This window comes from Lonchura striata, chromosome 1 (genome assembly GCF_046129695.1).
Source record: "Lonchura striata isolate bLonStr1 chromosome 1, bLonStr1.mat, whole genome shotgun sequence".
In the NCBI taxonomy this organism is placed as follows: Eukaryota; Metazoa; Chordata; class Aves; order Passeriformes; family Estrildidae; genus Lonchura; species Lonchura striata.
This window is the reverse complement of record NC_134603.1, coordinates 53,030,259-53,052,989: the sequence shown is the minus strand read 5'-3', so window position 1 is coordinate 53,052,989 and position 22,731 is coordinate 53,030,259. Positions and strand designations below refer to the sequence as shown.

Below are 22,731 nucleotides of genomic sequence, written 5' to 3'. Positions count from 1 at the left end.
CCTGTCTTCCACTTATTCTTCCCTTTTTGTTAAATCCATTAAATTTTTGTGCTTTGGAACTGGGGCAATTCCTCTTAAGTCTAGTGAATAGACTGGATTAAATGCCACATTGATGAAAGTATAAAAGTGGATGCATGCAAGCTTTTTTCCAAGTATATAGTAGCTGTTGGCATGAGGAACTAAAAAGACCAAAGGCCTTTAAGATAATTTTCCTTATGTCGACATATGAGGTTTCATTCTTTCTCACAGTTGGAATGATTGTAATGTCTAAAGTTCCTTCTAAAAAAGAATGTGCTTGTGCAGTTTGGGAACAGAGTAACATTAATGGTATTCAGTATGGCACAAATAGATCTGCCATACAGTTTAAATGACCACTGAATGTGATTTAGTGTAACAACATGTAAGGTAATGAGGCTTAAGGATTATAAATCTAAATAGAAACACCATGTGGGACACTTGCACCATCTGGACAGAACTATTTGTTGCTATTAAAAAGGAGAAAAACCCAACACATTACAATGACGTATTCAGGAGCATCAGGTGTGTTTCACATGTCCCAGAGCTACTCCTCTTTGCTCAGTTTATAGTCAGGAGCACAACTATGTGTGGCTATTGGGATGAGTGGGGGCTGTACTCCTCTGTGATAAGGCTGTGCCTATGGCATGTGTTCCCCAGCAGCCACAGGCTTTGTCCCTCTCTCTACACAGCACATACTGCAAGTAAGATCTTCTCTACCCTGGCCAGTCTCAGTCTAAATCTTTTTGGAAGTGGAGTTGAACTGTGCTCACAAAGGGAGAGATTTGAGTAGAGGAGTTGGAATGAGCTTTCAAATGACCTCATAAAATCATCAGCGTAAGCCATGGAGACAAACAGAGCCCTGAGGTACATGTGCTTTTAATTAAAAGCGTGGATTTGTGACTCAAGCAAGTGGAGCTAATGGAGCTTGGAACAAACTTTGTTTCATGTGCAGGTTTTATCAATGTCTCAGCATCAGGTGATAAACACCCTTCTGCTTTAAGAAGTATGTGCCTTTATGCTAAGTTTGGACAGAAATTTTGATGCTGTTCCTGTAGCTATTATCTATGGATAATTTCTAGATAATGAATAGAGAAAAAATGCCCCAACTCTGAAATTTATCTCTGAGTCAGCCACCTAGTGAATGCAGCACTTTAGAGTCTTCTCATGAACAAAACTTGTCCCAGTACAACCTTTTTATAAACATCTTTTAGGGCAGTGGTATGTGTGTCTGACAGGCCCTTTCTACCAGCTTGCAGGTTGATCACCTGTCAAGTAAGACACATAAGGTGATTTCAATTTTGATGCATTTTTGCACATCCTTGTCACTGGGCCCTGCCTGCTTATCTGGATTAACACACTGATATTTTGTTTTCAGCTGAAGAATATTTTGAGGCTCTACTCCCTGAATACACTGTTTTATTTGAAATATGAATAGGTCTTTCCAGAAATTAAGAACATCTGGACAATTTCTTATCTAAACAATAAAATCATCAGAGGCTCAGAAAGAAGAGAAAAATATTATGGATGCATTTTAAAGGCTAAGTGCACCTAAGGTTTTTAAAAAGAGCAGGAATCAGCAAAAATCAGATTTTGTTTGGCATTTTTTTCCATCTTCTTCAAGGAGGATTGCTCTACTGTACAAGCTTAGCTTGGGTGTCTCTCTTTATTAGTTTAATTATAATCATTGGAGATTATGCTTCAAAAAAATTAGAAATATCTTTATTTCAGGTCACTGAAACTTGTGTGAAATGTGGCTTTGTGCTTTCAATTTTTTTCCAGCTCTTTCTCTCTCCTCTCTCTCTCTTTTCCCCTTTTTCCTGTTTCTCTTTCATGGTGATTTTATTTTAAAGTATTAAATATTTTTTTGGATATTTGTCTCTTGTCTCAATATTTGATTTATTGAATTCCAAAACTCTTAATTTACTAGTAATATAATTGCTCTGTTTGCAAGTCCCGTTTATGCTACTGTAGTTTTCAGGCTTTGAGCTTTGCTACAGTAAAGTAGTAGTATGTCTGACACATTTTGGATTTAAGCAAGAGAGTCCAAAATGTCTCAAATGGAGTTAATATTTTGTTTTCATTATCCTTCTGCTTTTCTAAGAGCTGAATCATTTTATTTTTTTTTGTTGTGTTTGTTTCTTTTTTTACAGCAATACGGCCACTTAGCATGTCTTACAGTTTTGACTTGTCAGGTAAAATGTGCTCACCACCTGACGTGGTTGTTGTGCTTATTGTGAAATTTGTTCCATCTGTTTGTTGAATTCCCATCTAAGAAAGAAACTTGAAGGGATTCTTCCAAGATATGGTCAGTGAAAATAAAAAAATTCAGATAAATTAGTTATTTATACTTATATTTCCCTTGCCACAAAAGGGTGCCTAGGTTCAGGAAACATCTGCATTTCACCTGAAATGCAGACTGTATTCACCAGAGTGCTGCAATTCTGCTTAAATAAATAAACAAAATAAGGTGGTCCAGAGCTATTCCGGACTCTTAATATGATTGCAGAGTTCAGCATCACCTTAAAGTCTGATTTATTTATTTATAAATCTGACTTCTGTGTCTTTGCACTCATTTTTTGACTAGATCATCTTTTGCAGTGCTTCATTTCTCACCAGGATGCTAAAACTAGTTTTGAACTCATCTACCTTTCTAGATTAAATGAAATATACCTATGTATATTGATATAGGAAGAAACTGTCAGTTCTACAGTGTCTTTATGGTGAAAGCATTGTGAGGTATGAAATCAAAGACATTCACCAACAAGGCTAAAGCTTCCTTCTTTACTTGTTAGAAAAATAAGGTTTGCTGGTAATAGCTGGTACAGGGGATCCAAAAGGTGACCCTTCATCAACTATCTAATATAGTTCGTGAGGGCAGCAGCTGTATGAACCTGTTGCCCTTCGGATACTGCAATGTCAGATAGCCTAGTAGCCAGAAAGTAATTTATTCTTTCCTCATTATACATTAACTTTCCAGGATGATCGGGCCCAAAATTTCCATCATTGATGTTGGAAATATTCAACATCAGCCTCCAAGGTTTGTTGGCAGAGGCGATAGCTAGCTCTTACCTCATTTCCCCTAGGTGACTCTCAAAAAAGTTCCCAAATAAACCCAAGCTCTTAGTACCACCTCCCCTTCTTCCTCTGAGTTACAGATAGAAACATCTCATCTAGGACTTCAGCAGAGTTCACATCTTCATTTTTTTCCATGCATCCTTTAGCCTCATCTGGTTATTTTCCCCACAGAAAGGCATCATCTGACTGAAATGCTGGCATATGGTGAACTAGGAAGACCATATAGAAGTTTTTTTATTACTATAATCTAAAAAAGACAGCATTTATGTAATATGGAAACACAGTTCACAAGTGACATATCTGTGAACATGGCTCCCTGTTCTGACAAAGCCAGGAAAACAGCTTGCCACTGTTGAGAGGGGAGGAGGAACTCTCACTGCTCCCTCTCCTCCCCAGGCTCTCCTCTAAGCATGTGATTCTCTCCCTTTCTCTGTGTCAGTACTGCTCATTTATTCACAAGAGGACCGTGTTAAAATCCGTAGCCCAGGAACAAATACTTTTAATATTTTTTTACCAGGTTGTTCTGCACTTTTAGTGATTGAAACCTGCTTGCTATCTGGTCAGATGATCAGAGAGCTGGCTGAGGAGGGCAGCTGATAAGCAGGGGTGGAAGGGAGGAAGAAACAGGCTCTGCTGTCAGAGGTGGTGACAAGCTGTTAATGCAGCTCAAGCCTTTTTGTGAAACCTTACACTCGTGGTGTGTGGTGCAGCTACTACAGCTGTCTGCTGGGATTCAGATTACATATGTACATGGCATCATATTTGACTCCACTGAAAGTTGCAGGGTCCCCAGGGCCTCAGACAGAAGCATCAACAGGCAAACTTACATTTTCAAAAAGTATTGCTACTTTCAGATATGCTGAAAGTTTTAGTTTTAAGAAGATAAGACTGAATGTGCCAGTGACCAGCTAAAGGGAAATGTTCAGATCTGTCTTTCTATGTGTGTCTGTCTGCTTCTTCTTTTGGCTTTCATTTCTAAGAATTCTGTGATGTTCTCATTTGTTTAAATCCAAACAATATTTTGTAATCCATTAATTCATAACCATAATATTTTATTTTGAAGAAGTAGCTTTAAAAATCTGTACCATACTTGGATTTGCTGTTTTTTTGACTGACCACCGAAGAACTCTTCCTGGTTTCTTTATCCATTTCCCAAATGTTTTGTTTTTGCAAGTCATGTGGTTCTCAGCAAGTAGCATCATATGGTGTGTCTGAGTGATCTGATAAAGTGTTCTTAGAAGTAAATTCAGGATGACTAAAACATTCCAGTTAGGTAGATGTGAGACACCAGATGAGCAGTACAAGTGAATTAGATGGGTTGGGATATTGATAGTAAGCAGAGAAGCAGTAATTTTGGATGCTGTTGCTTTCCGTGCTTTTACTTTTTTAATTCTGTTAGAGGCAGAGAGGCTGTACTGTGCTTTCATCACTGCTTCCACACACTTGCTTTTTCACTGCTTTCATTGCACTCTGCTTGATGGAATTGCTGTCACAAAACCCCACAAACCAGCTGAAAAAGAGAAGTGTTTCCTGCTAAGTGCTAAAGGACGTGTGCAGGTTTATATTATTCATGCTGCCTGCAAAGGGGAGGATGCAGAATCCTGAGAAGACTTTTGCTGGCACCAGGCCATTGTAGTTGGTGTGTCACACTGCCCAGCTCCACACATCTGCCTGCTGTTCTCCTGAAGAGGAGAGGAGGGGCTCCTGGGGTCTCCTTCTACACTCATTTTTCCTCCTGGTAGAATAGAAGGAGCAAGTGGTAGCCACCTGTACTGAGTTACCTGAGAGGTACTCAGATAATAACTGGGGACCGGGGCAGTCATTACCCACTTCTCCTAATAGAAAAATAGCTGAAAAGCAGCTTCATTTCAATGCAGTGCTGAATGCAGCTCAAAAGATCAGTCGTGAGTTCTTACCTCAAAGCTCTGTGCATTGCTGCTTCGAAGTTGTTACTTCAGAAACAGTTTGTACATTTTGTGAGAAGGGGGAGCTGGGAGGTGTGCAGGGAGAGAAGAGGAAACTGAAGCCTTTAACACCGAATTTCATGGGGATTATGACTTTTAGATTATGTCTGTCTCAGACCAATGGGAGGCAGGAGCTCCACCAGGTCTTTGTAAACTCTTTAGTTTACATAACACACTGATACATGGGTTGCAAACACAGCAAAAGACTGATTTGTTAGTTCTCAGGTTTGAATTCAACATCTGAAGTCCACTGAAATGAGCACTGTTACTTTTACTCATTATGTAATATACCCCAACATATTATCAACATAACAGCCAGCAAAAAGCAAACATGTAATAATTCTGCAAATCCATCTTAGCCTTCTTTTAAACTCAGTGTAAAAATTATAATATCAAGGAGTACGTTTCCTGTATAGAAGTTTCTGTCATCACTCTTAGCTGAGGAGAGCTGGTTAGGAAGCAGACAGCATTTGGTTACATGACTGCTGAGGTTTGCATGTAATTTGTGGTCTGATTAATTCCTTGTTTCACGAGACATAATCTTACATGTAAATACAGGCACATTTCATATTATCCTACAGTGGGTTTTTTTTGTCTCCCCCTTCTTAAGGCTGGTCAGGGAAGCCCAGCACAATGATCAAGTAATCAAATCAAGACCTTGCTTTCTTTCATTTGCCTGTTGTAATGAAAGCTTAGAGAAAATCTCAAAAGAAACCAAACACAATCATCCAATTTTCAGGTACTGTTCACTGTACTTGCTGCCTGAAATCACAGAGAAATGACACTCTCCCAGCTTGTCTGACTCTTTAATAAATTCTTAGCCTCAAGCTATTACTCACACAAGCATTTTTAAATATAATTGAAATCATCTTCAAAACCTTTAGGTGTTTTAGGCAGCTAGTGATTGTAAACTACTATCCATTTTTTAAAAAAATAAATCTAGGTTTTGTTTCTAAGAATTGTCCATTGATTTCATCTGTCATGTTCATATTTATAAGATTTGGCCTATTGCTTCTGACTTGTTTATCCTAAATAATTTTATCTTGTTTAAGACAGTGTATGATTATTTGTCACCCACTAATGTTTCTGTTATCTGAACAGATCACTAAAACAGCTAAAACAAACTAATAATTTTTTGGTCTATGTCTGCTAACAGATTCTGATTTTAATTTTAGAACAAGGCTTTTTACTTGTAATCTGTTTGTTGAAACTCAAATATCATGATCTTTTGCTTAAATTATGATAATCCATTTATTCACATGAGTTCACAGTACTGTAAGTACAAGAATGATAAATTGAACTTGATTGATCAAATTAATTTTATAGATTGGACTGTTTTCTAATTTTATTCTTTTTTAAATTATTATTCTTTAGTGCTTGCAAGTTGCAAAAACTCCCTGGGTTTTTTTTTTCTCTAGAGGAAAGAATGGTGATAAATCACATCTCCTACTGAAGAAACCTTGAAAATATGTCCTATGTTGGATTGTCTTCTTGATTCACCTAAAATTTCTTTGATAATTCAAGAAGATTTGAATCAACACATGAGCAACTCGGCAATATCTATGAACAATTCATATATGCCTGACTTTAAATAACAGCTAGTTTAGGCTTCCTAGGTCACAATTGGCTACATAAATTACTTTCAAAATGGACTAGAGAGTTCCATTCCCGAGGCCTAAAGAAATTTGGCCTAAAAAAAAAAGCAAGGGAAGAAAAAAGCAAACAAGCAAACAAAAACCACCAGAAAACAATATTTGATGTGAATTTTTTCCTTTCCCCAGGCTTATTGCGTGTCTTATTTTTGGCAGGAGGGCAGTGCTGTTTGCCTTCCCAGCATTTATCTCCCTGTGAGTTCAGCAGTACTTACTCCCTACCATCAGGGAGGCCCATCCCCACCCAGGAGGTTTGGAGAAGAAGGGGCACCACCTTTGGCTGTTGCCTGGGTGGTGCTGGGGCTGTTTCCTTGGATGCTCAGGAGCTGCCTTGTTCCATCTAAAGACAAATCAAAGGTTTTTCTTGTTCATTTAGGAAACCCAGAACTTCTTCAATCAGCTGCATGGCAGCTAGTTATGAGGTCTCAAGAAGTGTGACTGGCAGCAGGGAGGGGAGGCAGTTTGGGTTTTGTTTTCCTGCTGTCCCTTTCTGGAATTGTGTTGAGCTGCTGTTAGAGCAGGAATGCATTTGATGTGAGGGACGCCCATACTGTACCCACAGAAATCTAGGAGGAAGAAAACCCATGACCTATAAGCCATTGTGGTAGTCAGGACAGCCATTAGCAAGGCCTTTGAAGATAGGAAGTAAGGGTTAGAGAGTCTAAGTCTTTGATTTCACCTCTTTGTAGGAAGGACTTGAAGGCAGTAATAACACTGTAGTACACAGATTCATAGGCCTGGAATGTCACCATGATTTTAATACCCCAAATAATTGCATTTTCTTACACTCCCAGCTGAAGATATGATTTATATAGCAACTATAATGCACCCCCTCTCATTTTTAGATCAGTTTCCAGCATTTAGCAATAACTTGGATAATTCTTTAAAATATATATTGATTTAACTTATTCCTTTTCTTAGTTTATTTCAATAGGTGCTGTTGTGAGAGTGTTGTTAAAGAGACCTACTATGTAGCTGTGCTTTGTGTAGTCTGTAGCTTTGCTTTACCTGGTGCAAGGATGGCTTTATCCATGCAAATGGTGTTGTAGCAGGAGTGGCTGTGTCTGTTTATACCTGGGCAACTGTGTAAGTAATTCCAAATAATGTGTGAGTACTTGCATTGTTGGCACTGTGAATATCTGGGTGATATAATTTCCCTGTCACAGTCCTCCCAGTAACCTAAGGTACAAGTCACTTGACCTTCTTTTCACCATGTATAAAAATGGGAATAATTACTCATCATTATTATTACTCATCATCTAGCCTTATAATACCTGGAGGTACCTTGTTATTACACGGCTGGGGAAGGAGTCCTATAATTACATGAGTAGAAAAACACATTTGTAGAAAGACAGCTGCTTAGACATACATGCAGATGGGAGATTAAAATCTTCTCTTCCTTGTCCCTCCAACATAATTTCCTTCAGATTGGAATACTGTACTTTGTACTTTTACAGGGATAAAACTGATTTATCAGACCAAACTCTAAGCTCTTCTAAAATATCAAAGGCTAGGTCATTATCTTAATGTCTAAAGCTAAGCTAGGCTAAGCACAGCAGACCCAAAGCTTACATTATCCAAGATGCACCTTCATTGCACACTGGCAGAAACCCTGAGTAATTTACTCAATGGAGTTACATCCTTGTAAAAGTTATGTAGATGAAAATAGAGCTGGAGCCTCATGTTTCTGCTGTTCCATGAAGGTCTGACCTCACAGACTTGTTCTTAATACAAACAGCCAAGCAAGCCTAAGAGTTGTGCATGTGTTTGATGAACACTCATTATTTACCTAATTTTCATTCCTTCTTTGTATCCCGCAGACTAAAGTGCAATTCTGTACTCACAGGAAAAACTGGGTTTACTCCATGTTAAACCTCCTAATTTCTGTGTGGTGTTGTCTTCAGATTCACTGGAAGCCCACTTGCCCAGATATGGTTGTGCATTCTTCTGGTCCTTGTTACATAGTTAATTACAGACTATATGTTGAAGGAAGAATATTTTTGGGTTTAACACAGGCAATTTTTTTAAAGCTGATTGGTGTTGGTGTGAGGTTGGGTTTTAGCATTATGCAATGCTGCTTTTTGCACTGCTTTCATTCTTTCATACTGCTTCTGTACTGCAAGCCATTGCCTGTAATTGTCTGAGTAGTGAATCACTAAAAGTAAAATAATTGCACAGATACAACTATCACAATAATTCTTTTTCCTTTTGCGAGTATTGCTTTAACAGTAAGATTTGAGAGGGCAAAATACATTTCAGATGCAAACACCAATTGTTCTGTTTCTTTTGGTAGATGTACCAACGCCAGAGGCTGGAAGAAAATTAGTGGATGCCTCTGTAGTGAACGGTGGTCCGGCACCACAAGGAAAGCAGAATGGGGCTACACAAGCGACAGTGCAACGCAAGAGGCTCCTTAAGGCTCCCACACTGGCTGAACTTGACAGCTCAGATTCAGAGGTAAAAAATCAGGACACAACTTGATTCTCGATTTGTCAGAACTGAGTCTTGCTTCTTAGTTTGCTGAACTGATCAGATGAGAAGTGACTGTGCAAATTATAATCTGAATTTTCCATGGCTGCTTTGTCAGCTCACAGAACTTCACAAATATTAGAGCAGACCCCAAAAAGGAGAATATTCTTTTGAAAGATTAAATGGTAATTTTGGCCTTAAACCCACATTTACTTACTTTCCTAAGTGCCCAGTATCTGTCCACAATGTGCTTGTAGCAATTATGCTTTTGGGAATTTAGGAAAGTACATAGCAGCCTTCTGCCACTCATGAAGTAGCTGCTAAAAGACTCAGATGTGGGGCTAGCCTCACCATAAAAGCTGTTAAATAAAGAGCAACAGCTGTGTCACAGGAGTTGCAGTTTGGTGCAAATGTCAGTGCATTAATTTGCTATATAAGATTGGGAATGAACACCCCAAATCACAGATAGGGACAAGCAAATACCAGTCAGATGGAGAAATAATTTTGGATTCATCCACTCTAAATGAAGAGTTAAAAGATTTTAAAAAGCATTAGAAGGAGAAAACCTTAGGAAGCTTTTTAGCTTCAAAGCTGCATTATATATGACCCTCAGGAAGCACCAACATTACATCCTCAAGAATAAGCTTTGTCTTCTGGACCAGTAGTGTTATTAATTGAGTTTGGACCTTTCTGAAAGTTAAGCTGTCTGGAAAGCACATGCAGGCAGGCTTTATTCACAGAGGATAATTTTAGCCTGGGGAAAGCAGTCTTCCCTGACTCTTTTTCTCTTTTGTAAATGGGAAAGGAGGGGTTTCCTGACAGGGTGGTTACAAAGGCGTCTATGCTGAAAGATAGGAGGCTGGGAAGAAATATATGTGGGGAGAAATTTATCTCTTTGCATACTTTCTGATCTGTGAAAGGTTGGCCTTCTTTGGGGTTATCCTGTGGGTGACTTGTGTGGGTGCATAATTTGATGCATCTGTTCTGAAAGCAGAAGAGATTTGCATTCTGAGATCACTCATCAGTCTTTAAAATTACAATAGAGGCTATATGTGGTTTGTTAATATGAATGAAGCTGGGCAGGATTCAGGAATACTAAGATCTCTCAGTGAGAGTTGGGTCTTACAGCCTGTACCTCTGTGTATCCTGAAGCATCATGCTATTTCACACAGGAAAATGAGCAGAAGTGAGTAAAAGAAAATTATGTAATGGGAAATGTGAAATGCTTCTTGTAGAAGGGAAAAATAAAACATCTGAACATGACTATTGATTAGGGAATACTGTGTAGGCAAGCAAAGTGGTATGGAACAAGCTCTGGAACATACAGCAAAAGATAAATTGAAAATAAATCAAGCACATTGAGCTGTCACAGAGAGCAGATGCTGGATTAGTTTGGGTTAATAGAAATAGCTGGTGAAGCAACTGAGATGATAAAGATGCTCAGCAGAATAATGGTTGGACTCAGGAAGAGTGCTAAGGTAGTGAAAATAAACTGAAGGGAGTTTGGGTGTTTTTCAAGGTGGTGAAGGATGTAGAACATTTGAAGAGAGTGGAGATTGCTCTGTTCAAATGTTTTATTTCTTCCCTGACTTTCACTTTGTATGTAACACAGAGAAGAGTCTGTGTGTTGTTCTGCTTGCCTGTAAATGACTTGGTCACCTCTTTGTCTGCAGTTTGAATTGGGCTTAACCTATTTGGAGTTACTCACTGGGAGTGATATTATTATTTTGTGCCCTAAATTACAGGCTGGGAATACCTGCGCTGCTGAGCTGTGGACCTCCAAATGAGCTGTGATGCAGATCCATTTTCTTCCCCATGCGTCCCCTTTGTTCTTTCATCAGTGTTGCAATGCAGGCTGTGTTCCAATACTCAGTGTAGCCAGGCAGAGGTGAAAGGCAAGGTCTTATACAGCCCTGTGCCCATTTTCTATCAAGGATGAATATTATATAAATTCTTCCTTCTTTCTTTCCTTCCTTTTTCTGCATCACCACTAAAATCACAGATTCCAGGGGGCATGGAACAGGAAGTGCCATTTTGCTTTGTATGGCTAAGAGAAGTACCAATCCAATAGTCAGTTTCAATACAGATGAAAAAATTGTCTCTTCCTAATGAAGCTACAGCTATCTGGCCAAAAATTGTGTCTGTAATATATTTAGATGTTTTAAGCTGTGGCTTTCTCAGTAACTGTAAAATTCTGATTGTTTGGCACTCTGGTGCAGTGCAGAGTCCTGGATGTTGGGTTGATTCAACCTCAAACATAAAATGTCAGAGAGTCTAACATAATAGTTAACAGTTACTGTATAGATATGGAGGAATTAATGCAGTGGTTCATCAGGACTTCCTACACAAGATTTCATTCTCAAAAGAAAGCCCTCTGTGTTTGAGAAATTGTAGGACAGAAATAGCATTGTCAGTGCATATGTTTGTGCACAGAAGTAGTAATTTGAAATTACTAACCTGGAATACCTGTTGTCTAAGTAGGATTTTATGTCCCGTTTAATTTCCTCCTGGCTTCCATTTTCCATGTCTTGGTTTATACTTCATATTTTTTATACTTAGCTGCTGGCTCCAACAGTTCATTCTTTAGAACAGCAGAAGAATTTACTTAGTTCTTCATCATAGCTCATTAGCTTCTCCGGCAATGATAAACTTGTCATCCACTCAGAACAATCTGACTTCTAGAAAGTGAAAAGTTGAGTAGTTCCCTTTGTAGTTCTCTTTCTCAAAATGTAAATATTTTACTCTAGACTTGTGAACACTCTTGCACCCCTTCTAAAGGACAGTGCATCCAATTGTCATGGAAGTTTTCCATTGGTCTTTTAAGGCAGCCATGCAGAGGTGTCTTAGCCAGCTCTGTAGCTGAACTGTACTGGTTTCTGCAAGTAAAACAGCTGATGTAGCTCAATGTGCTGCTCAAGCTTCCTTACAAGCTTCCCATCACAAGTGTTTTGTGGGGTCACAACTGAAATGTTAAAGTGAATATACTGTTTTGGGATGTGAGCTGGTTTGAAACCCCTTGCAGAGTACTATGTTGTGGCAAGTAGGTGGGAACAGTTTCCTACCTACCCTTGGGCTAAGCCTAAAGGACAGATCACCTGATGGGAATTCGAGACCTGTGTCCTGTGATGTGTGGTGCTCATTGAGGTGATCCTGCCAGCTTTGCTTTCCAACTTGCTGTTACCAAAGAAGGCAATCTTTCAGCTAGTGGAGATTTTCAGCTAAGGAAATCTGTGTAGAGAAGCTTAGCCACTTGCTGGATTTTAGGGCAGGTCACTTGTTTGATCTGTAAATCTTGACAGCATAGATGTTAAGTCTTTGGTTGAAAGCATTCACATAAGAGGCAAAGAGCATTCAAGCTCAGTCCTGCAGCTCTCTCCATTTGGGAGGCTTCTGTGATGATCTGTTTCCTTGCTGGTAGCAGGTGGCTGAAGACAGGCTTTAGGTGACAGCAAAGGATTTGATAATTTGGGTGGCATAAAGCTTTAGATAGCTGAGGGGAGTTTAGTCAAAGGCCATTTCACTTTCCTTCATCTTAGAGGAGTTGCTCTTGGCTATTGAGAAGCATGTAGATACAGTGAATGAGTTTTCTTTTAAATACAGAAGAAAGGAAAAACACACCAGGATTGGGAATTAGGGAACAGTGCAGTCAAATTCAGTTTAATTTCTCAGCACCTCAATCATTTATGTGAGTGGCTTTCATGCCTTTGGAGGCCAGAGAAATCTAAGTGCTAATTCTTTGTTAGTATGAGATATAAAGCTGTGTTAATATGTCTGCTGTAGCTGCAAAGCCCTAGAAGTCTTTAAATACAACAAGGGAAATTAAGAGTTTACCATGGATTCATGCACCTCTCTCATGATCTTGTTTTTTCATGCAGCAGTTAAACACACTGAATTCAAATTATGTACCATTTATTTAACTTTCTAAAAAAATTGAGCATTGAAAATTCTGTTTGCTCAGTACTGTAGAGTCAATGTTTTTCTCAAGACTTCTAGGACTTTGAGTGACTGAATGGTCCAAAATATCTTTGATGGCTTGTGTTTTCTGTGTGCTAAAAAGCAGTAGAAGAACTAAAAACAGTCCCTAAGGATTTCTGTTTCTTTCCCTCTTGCTACACAGGAGGAATCAGTGCACCAATCAGGAAGTAGCAGCAGCATCTCCCCCTCACAAGTGGAAGACCCCTCTCAAGAAGGCACCAGTAGCAGAAAGAGTGAGTTATGAGAGAGCTCAGTGGCTGCTTTTACTCACCTCTGTTGTCTTCTGTGCTATGAACTTTGTCTCAAACTTATATGGAAAGCTAAAGCTGAATGTTGTCAATGGAATAAACTTCTAAAGCTGAGCCCTGCTGAATGGGTCAAATGTGATAATCATTTGGAAGGCATCAGCCTCCAGTCTGGGGGTGTATCTTTGTGAACCAGGAGGTTTCATCCTTGAAGTTTATGTAGGACTGTAGAGAAAGTAACAAGTGAATGGAGGAGATAGCTTAGCTATGCTCATCTCATAAAATAATCTTTTGCTATTAGAAGCATGATCTAACCTAAGACCAATTTAAGTTTCCTCCATCTCTGTCACTGTAGCTGTGTTTGAAAGACACTTAGCAATCACAGTATTTCTCAAAAATACTTACTGGGAAAAGGTCAAGATCTGGTCTTTTTTTTCAGGCGCAGTTATTGCAGGTTTTCCTGTGTAACAATATTTTTTATTTGTTTGAAGTGTTTCAGTTTCATTGAGAAGGTTTTGTAATGAGCTGTGTCATCTGTGCATGTGTTTTCTGTGTATGATGGTGAAATAATGAGAATAATATCCTGAAACACCTCAGTATGGGATATGTAACTTCAGCCACCAGTAGTAGGAATTCTAGCAAATCAGTGACTGGATTAAGTACTGAGTAATGTTATCCAACAGTTTCTCATAGAAGAACTAACTTTTTTGTACTGATTGAATCCTTAGTGCCTCCAAAGTTCTTGCCCATATCGTCTACGCCGCAGCCTGAGAGACGGCAGCCACCTCAGAGACGACACTCCATTGAAAAGGAAACACCAACCAATGTGAGACAGTTCCTACCCCCTTCAAAACAGAGCTCCAGGTCACTTGTAAGTGGAGTGGGTGGTAGGAGAGAGAAAAAGAGGAATGCTAAGAGTATAATGAAAATTAAAACTTGGCTTCAGTGTGATTAGAACATGACCCAAAGAAAATTCCTCAATCCAGAAACAGCTCTTGGCTACTAAACGTGTTTTGAAATCAAGATTTGAACTTTGTCTCTCTAACATATTTATCCCAAATCCCAGGTACGGGTGCCTTGGAAAACATTTGCACTGTGATTAGGACTCTGGGTAAACTACGTGTCTTGATTTGTGTTTCAGAATGTTACCAAAACAGCTGAACTTCACCTTACTGATATTCCACTTGAATAGAGACAATTCCAATGCAGTGGATCTATTTTGGGATTTGGGGGAATTTTTTTAGTTGTTGGAAGTATTGCAGCTAATAACTGGATGAATGGAACAATTTCTTTTCTTCCCACCTTAAGAACTTGCCTGGTAATGTTTATACATATGAAAGCTCTTTCAGTAATCCAAATCAAGGTTTATCTGTGTTGTTTTGTTGAAGTTACTGAGGCAAAAACCTGTATTACTGCTTGAAAAGAAAGTACAGTGCATTTGATCAATTAGCTTTAATTGAGAACTGTTTTCCAGCAGAGTACAAACAGCAAAGGGTATGAAATCCTGGTTCATTTATGCTGACATACTGATTAGTGCATTGTAATTTCAGGCAGGGTATGTTCCTTGTCTCTTTTCCTACCAGCAGGGTTTCAAAGTGTGCCCCATGAGGTGCTGGTGAATCGAGAAATCGATAAAAACATCCGAGTTTTTAAAGGAAGGGAATATTCACTTGCCCTGTCTTGTGCTGCAGTGGTATTAAAGGGCTTTGAAGAACATTTTTGTCAGCCCAAGAGATGACAGCCGGGTTCCAAACCTATTAGATGATGAAGCTGATCAGTTCTAGGGAAAATAACTCCAAATATTCCCACAATGGGCTTTTCCTTTTCTGAGGTCTGCTGGATTTTATTACATCCTTCCAAGTAGAATGTAGTTTCTCATTCCAGGTGCAGGTCAGGTAATAACATGTTGATAAATGCACAGCCCAGGTGGACATCTGCTGCCAAAGTGAACTTGCAGCAGGATGTATTGCAGCAGACCCATACTGGAGAGCTCCTTCAGCATGTGTTTGAAGTCACTGTCACATAAAATGGGTTGCTCTGTCACCTCCTGCTGCATTCACTGTATGTGGAAACCCAGACTTTTTTTTCTGGTAAGCCAGTGTCATTCACAGACAAATAGTTCAAAGGGAGGATGGGAGAAAGCATCCTGTGTTATTCTGAGACATTTGCTCCATCACACTTCTAGTGTATCTGAGTGTGCTACATTGTAATATTAATCTTGTGTATTTCAGAGGATCGTGCAACTTAAAATCTTACATTATTATTTGGCTGTTATTTTAAATAGGCTGTTATTTTAAATAGGCTGTTATTTTAAATAGGTCAACCAAGTTCTTAGCAGGATCTTCTTGACCACATACATACTCTCCGTCAGTCTGTTCATGGACATATGCCTAGAAAAATACATTAAAAATAAAACCATTGCAGAAAAAGTAATTAAATTATTCCATTCCCCCTGAAAAATACTAAAGGAAAAGGGAGAAAAAGCCATTAGATAAGTCAGGCTAATTTGGAAACAGATGGGAAGAGTTTTACTAGTTTCTTTTGTACTTAGGGGGATTTTTTTGTTTGTTTTTTTTGGTTTTTGTTTTTTGTTTTTGTTTTTTTTTTTAATCTCTAGAGAACTGTCATCTAGTTTGGTTTTGACTTTGAAGTGAAAAAGAAGGAAAATTGTAGTGAAATTATGTTCTGTTAATAAGAACCTATTTTATTTGACGCCTTGAGAGGTAATTCTTTAACTTGGCAATAGTGCCCTCTAGGGTGTACCAGACGTCTCCCTCAACACTCCTGTTTTTCATTCTGGGAGATGTGTTCTGGTATGCTGGCACTGGCCCAGTTCCACACTTTGGCTTTCTGCAACTCTCTCCTTCTCAGAGGGATGCCAATCTCTTCCAGTGGCTGTGCCAGATGTTGCACCTGTGAAATTTCCATTCCCAGAGTGAATGCTTCTCAATAAGTGCAGAGTATTGTTTATTTTTTATTTGACCTCACACTTCTTTATCCCTTCCTCCAGGATTGATGGAGTTTCATTTCTTATCACCAACTCCTGTGACCCTGGTTTCTCTCCAAGGTGAAAGAGGCCTTGTCAGCAAATTGCTGTCAATGCCAGTGAAACCAGGCAGGGGTTTGCTACAGTCTCTTAGCAGGATTAGCAAGAATGTCTTGCATACTAACGATGGTTTTGTGAACTGGCATCTCATCAGACAGAGGCAGTTAGGCCCAAGTAGGTGGGGAGGGGAAACAAACTTGGAAAAGTGCCACACACAGTCCTTTTGACATGTCACCCTGGCAGTGGTACATGGAAAGGCAGGGTGGCTCAGTGATTTTGTGGGGGTGAGCCCTGGTGGTTGCTGTAGGGAGCTGATTTGGTGCTTAATCAATGAGATAAATTCAGTGTCCTGAAATTTACATGTGGGTGCCTTTGCAGTCTGTTTGCTTTTTTAATGATTATTTTTATTATCTTTTTTTTTTTTCATGACCCAGAGGACCAAAGTTAATGGTTTCATTTATACACAGCATTCGCTTCTCTGCTTCCTATCTATTGTTCAGGTTCCTAGGATAACCAGTTTATTTCCAAGGATGACTTTCAGACCACTTTTTTCAACTATGCAAACAGCTTCCCTGCTCAGCTCTCATCCCGTTGAAGCAGCCATGTGTGGGGTGGCAGGGGCTATGTACTATCTCTGTGAGAGAGCTTTTGCCAGCAGGTGGAAACCCGCAAAGGTTTGCCTCTTTTTGCTGGCTTTGGAAATCACCTTCACCAGCATGTTCCCTCCTAGGGGAGCACTTCCTCAGCTCTGGCAAGAATTACAGCTTAGGCTGGGACATTGCACCTGATTGACTTTGATTTCAATGTGTGTAGGTTATCTGTGTGTCTTCAATCACCTCACGGGGAAAATAAATCAGTTCTGAAAGGACAGCAAACTAAAAATGCAACATCACCAGATTATCAGTGGGACAGACTTTAAATATTACAGCACATGAAGATCCTGCAGCAAAAATCCAGCAAAACTATTGTGATCCTTGGACTATGTTGAAAAGAATAAGGTTTTACGTTTCTCCCAAGGTACACTACGTAGAATGGGAGGGCATTTGCAATTTGCTTTACTTGAAAACCCATATATTGTTTTGGTCCTCAGCACACTTTTGTATCAGGACTTGCAGAATAGCTCATATCCATCTATCAGGAATGGCAAATCCACTGAAAATAAAAAGTAATTCATTTACCCCTATGTTAACTGAACATGAATTATTTAATTTTTCCTTCTTTTTGTTGTCCCAACCAATAAGTGGGAGGGTGAAACCTCTTGTAGGAGAGTTTATAGTTGAGATACACAGCTGACCTTCTAGAAACTTTTAGTCTGCAAAAGGACCAAGAGTTTAGAGTGCCTGACTAATTGTGAATTGCAGAATTTAGAGGCCACTTTGGCAGTCATTCATTTTGCAATTTACTAATGCAACTCATTTGAATGTCTAGTGACATCTTTAATGAGAAGAAGGAATATATTAGAGTAAAAATGTGTTAGTCATAGGAACCTATTAGGGGTGTGTACACTAAGAATGACCTACAAAGCACATTATGGGTATGCAATTCTTACTACCTGCTTTTCCTGTATAAAAACAATTATACATACACTTTTTAAGGTATAGTGTTTATAAAATGATTGCATAGTCAGAGTTAATCCAGTCTCCAAGGGTATCACGGACACTTCAAGTTCAAAATAGTATTTGCAAATAATATTTTTACCCCTTTAAAAGTAAGCATATTGGCTTGTGTTTAATATTTAAAAAAGTATTGAGTGTAATTCTGGAAAATTGAGACCAATTCAAACCACATTTTGTCTTTACCATGTTCTGTCATATGTGAGTATTGAAGAAAGTACTCTCCCTTGGAGCTGCTGAATTTGGGTGCAAGTTTTGAAGTTTGAGCAGTAATTCCAAAGTATCATTGTTCAATGAAGTTTAGCCAGTGCTTAGCAAAATTTAATTAATTTCAATGCCTTAGAGGTAGTGTAGAAAAAAATATTTTCTTGTGTACTTATTTATATTCTGAAAAGGGAAAAAAAAAAACCCAAGCAGTTTTCTGAAAACTGATTATTTATCTTTCATTTAATGTTGCATTAACATTTTGTTGTCCTTGTGTAACCACTGGAATTAAAACATTAGCATTTAAACATGTGAATATTTTCTGTTTCCCCTGCTGCCTGATGGCTATTTCTATTTTAATGGTATTCATTTTCGATTGGTACGACAACAGGCCCACACTATTCCCCTAGTACGTGCTCTACACCTATAGCAGATCTGCAGAATTTCTTCAAAGGAGCAATATTCCCCGACGTCATCGTTCTGTAAATTAAAGGAATGGGCGTTCATGAGGGGGAAGGAAGAGCTTCAAGTAAGAAATGTATTTCTAAAGGACTTAAAGCTCTGGTTGATTGCAAGCATTCAGCCTCATTCACCTCGGATAGTTTCCCTCAGTCTCCCACGATGCAGACTCGGGGGGTTTTGCTGGCATTGTGTGCATCCCGCTTTCCCACCCACTTCCTCTCGTGCCGCCCCAGCCTTCAGCCGTGCCTTCCCCAGAGCAAGGCACTTGCTGTGGGAAGAACCCAGAACAAAATGCTGAGAGCTGCTGGTTAGCTGTAAAGTTGCTCATAAGGAACAGAAGATACTTTGTTTTGGCTGTGCAGTTTTACACCTCAGAGCAAATTGCAGCTGCTTTTGATGTAGTTTGTTTTTTCCAGAAAACTAGTTTTCCCTACCCCAAAGATTTAGCTGGCAAATCTAACAAAGTTAACTCAATTCTAGTCTTTTGTGGGGTACCCTAAACAGAGTGAAGTTTCTTTGTGTTCCCTTTCTAGATAGGTAAGACAACAGTTTTTAAAAATGTGGTGGTTCCTAAATGCTAATGTTTGCCAGGTCTGCAATGTAGAAGGATTTTCTTTCTAATCTGATGGAAAGACAGAACTCTGAGTACATGGAAATGGAGCATTTCCGTACTAATCCGATTCATCACTTCAATTTGTAAACGAGATCTCCAAACTGTCAGCCACGTCTTTGTGTATGCAGGAGAAATTTCCTTCATTTATTCAGAGAGCATTGCCTGTCATTGTCATTACTGCACAGTAGCCCCTCTGGGCTGACTGAAAAGGTTCACTAAGCATTAAGCAATGGGAGTTCCCACAGAGGTTTCTGTCTTTCTTTTGGAAATGTATAATCAACTACTGGGCTGGATTACAAATTGGGTTGGTGCTTTTTATTCCGTGGTACCAAATTCAGGAGTTCTGCACTCAATATTCTCCTAAATGCTGCAACACAGAACAGATGGAAATTTTTTTAAGTGGAAATTTGTGCTGTTAATTTTTTATTTGAGTCTCTACCATTTATAATGCAACACTAGGTAACCAGTTCACGTGCTTGATACTGGGACATTATTCTGTAAAGCTTAAATTGCTGCTTAAATTTCTGGGGCCGAAAGGAGAACTTTTCTGCCTGAGCTGATGTAACTTTTTGTAGTCTTGGTGTGAACACCAAGATGTGGTACCACTGAATAAAAATTTTTGCTAGAATGGGCTACTAACAACTTTCCTTGGCCACTCTGGGCATCACAAAGTCTCAGAGAAATTATTTATGTATACCTCAAACAGTATGCATAAAACAATGCCATCTACCATATGACATTTTCCCTTTCAAATTATAAATCTGAATGTTGATTGGCTTGAAACAAATGTTTGCAATAAAAGAAAATGGAGAGAAGGGTCAAGTGATTTGAGGAGGAAAGATGAAAAAAACTGTCATTGTTGTGAAGGCTGAATGTAAGATCATTTACATCATATTTATGCAGCTTCCAATGGTTTGGCACTCATGTGATGCCCATGAATGAGCCAGTGCTATTCCAGTTTGATGGGAGAAACTCCCTGTTTCTGGAGTTACTAACCAGGTGGCTGGTTTTCTTGATTGAACTCTGGAGAAGCCATTTGTCTCTGAAATAATGTGGGGCTTTTGGCTTCCAGGAGGAGTTCTGTTACCCTGTGGAATGTCTGGCTCTGACAGTGGAGGAGGTCATGCACATCCGTCAGGTGCTCGTGAAGGCGGAGCTGGAGAAGTACCAGCAATATAAAGATGTCTACACTGCTCTCAAGAAAGGAAAGGTAGGGCTGAGTCTGGCGAGGCTCTGAAGGGTACTGAGGGAGGCCAGTTGCACAAGCCTCCCATTTACACAATGTTTCTTACCCTCTATTGGAGAGAAAGAAGAGTCATCCACCACACATACCCTTACATGTGTGACACAAAGGTCAACTTCCTCAAATGATGTCCAGAAACATCAAAACATTTCATGGAAGCACCTTGTTTGTTAAGGTTGCCTATAAAAATGTAGTAGCATTTACAATTATCAGAGTGTATCTGTATGTGTCTGGTTTGAGCTTTGTTGACTGAGGTGATTTCTGTCCCCATGCCTTCTGCAGGTTTGGTTACCTTTTCTATTCCAGAAAATAGAATTAGAGGTAGCAACAGAAAACTACAAGTTCATTGTATATGAACCCTTACTATCTAGCACAGAGGGAATGAAAGCCTTCAGAGAAGTGATGCTACCAGAAGGAGGTTTAATTTTAGAGACCCTTTAACTAATACATTTTTCTGCAAATTGCAGATTGGAGATTGGTACTTCCCAGTAGAAGCAGGATCCTTTTCTCCCACTTTTAATTTATGCTTCTTGGACACCTCCAGAAAGCCTATTTTGACTTCACTGTGTATTTCTTCTACAGGCCTAACTGTGTCTAGTGTGCAGATTTATTTTAAAGGTTTAATACATTCAAGGCAGAGGAACAAGAATCTTATAATGTCATTCATTAGATTCAGCTGTTGCCTGTTGTCATGATATATAAAGCTTAGTAATGAGCTTTTATCAAATCTCAAAGTAGGTTGAGGATTTAATTAATTTACCCCACTATTAAAATTGTTTGCTTTTATTTCTAGCCAAAGTTATCTAGTTAATGAGCAAGTATTTAATTTAGGCAAAACAATTAAAGGCATAGTTCTGAATATATGAAGATACAGTGCAGGACCTTTTTCTCAATATCGTCTTAGAAGCACAGGCCCCAGAACTGGATGTAGCACTGCCACTGTGACCCTGTCAACAGCAACTGGTCAGTGAAGTCATCACTGTGTGGGACTTTGCTTAACAATGTGGATTCCTCTGTTCTTCTTCCTCTAGCTCTGCTTTTGCTGTCGAACAAGAAGGTTTTCTTTCTTTACCTGGTCTTACACTTGTCAGTTCTGCAAGAGGTAAATATTTTATGTCTGTTAACAAATGAGTACAATTTCATAGGGAAAATGATTGATTTATACATTAGAAACCCTCAAAAATTTCTGCTCCTTACTGTTGGTTGGGTCTATTTATGTAACAGTCTGTGTTAAAAAAAAAGTATGCAGAAACATTTCATTTGTAAGTGACTGAATTGCTTCCTTGGAGTGAAACTCTTGACTAAAATGAGAAAAATGTTTTGTTTTTTTTTTTTTTATACTTATGAGAAAGCAACATGGAATTTACTCAGGCTCCCCACTCAACAACCTTCTACAACCTCTGAGTTTGGGGAAAACATTTCAAGGCAATTTACTTTTTGGGCAATTTTTTTGAGTATTGGGGCAGGGGAAATGCAAGAAGGAATATTTGCAGGCAAAATGATAAATTTCAAGTTAACAGTGAGACAATAAATGAGAAGATCTATGTAATCACTGAGTTTTGGTCTCACCAGAAGAGGTTTCTTTAGAGGAAAACCAGCTTACTTTTCTTTTTTTTTCCCTGTTTTTTTTAATTTAGGTGCCATTCTTGTTCTGCATTTCTCCTTGCTTCTGGCATCATGTTCTGATTGAAGTTACATGTTAATTTACTTCTTCAAAGAAGCTTTAAAATCAAAAGTTTATTTAAGGGGAGGATGGAAGGGGGCAGGTTTCTAACTCCTGAAATCTCTTATTCTTGATTTAAACATAATTTTTCCCAATGGATTGATTCATGCTCTTGTTTTTTTACACAGGCCTGTATGCTCACAGTGTTGCAAAAAAGTAAGTAAGGAAACTTATGTTTCAAGCTTTTCTGAAAAGCCGCAATCTTTGTAATGATGCTGCATGTGCTCTGTGCTGTTGCCAACAGATGCGGCTGCCATCAAAGCCATACTCCACCCTCCCCATCTTCTCCCTGGGACCTTCAACCTTGCAAAGGGGAGAAAGCTTCATGAGGCCAGAGAAACCCTCTACCAGTCACCACCATTCCCTGCGGAGCAGGTGAGAGACACCCTGGCCCCACTTGTGTCTGTTGCAGATGTTCCCCAAATGTTT

General features: G+C 39.1%; 1 protein-coding gene across 4 annotated transcripts in view; it reads left to right on the top strand.

Moving 5' to 3' along the window:
- The window catches only part of SPIRE1 (spire type actin nucleation factor 1), a 124,947-nt gene that overhangs the window by 97,495 nt on the left and 4,721 nt on the right, over positions 1 to 22,731 (top strand). Inside the window, exons 9-16 of one of the 4 annotated variants that reach the window (XM_021527789.3) lie at positions 2,169 to 2,210; positions 9,003 to 9,166; positions 13,296 to 13,386; positions 14,127 to 14,224; positions 20,409 to 20,546; positions 21,611 to 21,681; positions 22,431 to 22,458; positions 22,547 to 22,677. In XM_021527789.3, the coding sequence (XP_021383464.2) occupies positions 2,169 to 2,210; positions 9,003 to 9,166; positions 13,296 to 13,386; positions 14,127 to 14,224; positions 20,409 to 20,546; positions 21,611 to 21,681; positions 22,431 to 22,458; positions 22,547 to 22,677 (763 nt within the window). Of the gene's footprint in view, positions 1 to 2,168; positions 2,211 to 9,002; positions 9,167 to 13,295; positions 13,387 to 14,126; positions 14,270 to 20,408; positions 20,547 to 21,610; positions 21,682 to 22,430; positions 22,459 to 22,546; positions 22,678 to 22,731 lie in introns of all 4 variants that reach the window. The other 3 variants (XM_021527787.3, XM_077784425.1, XM_021527788.3) reach the window with 3 other exon arrangements.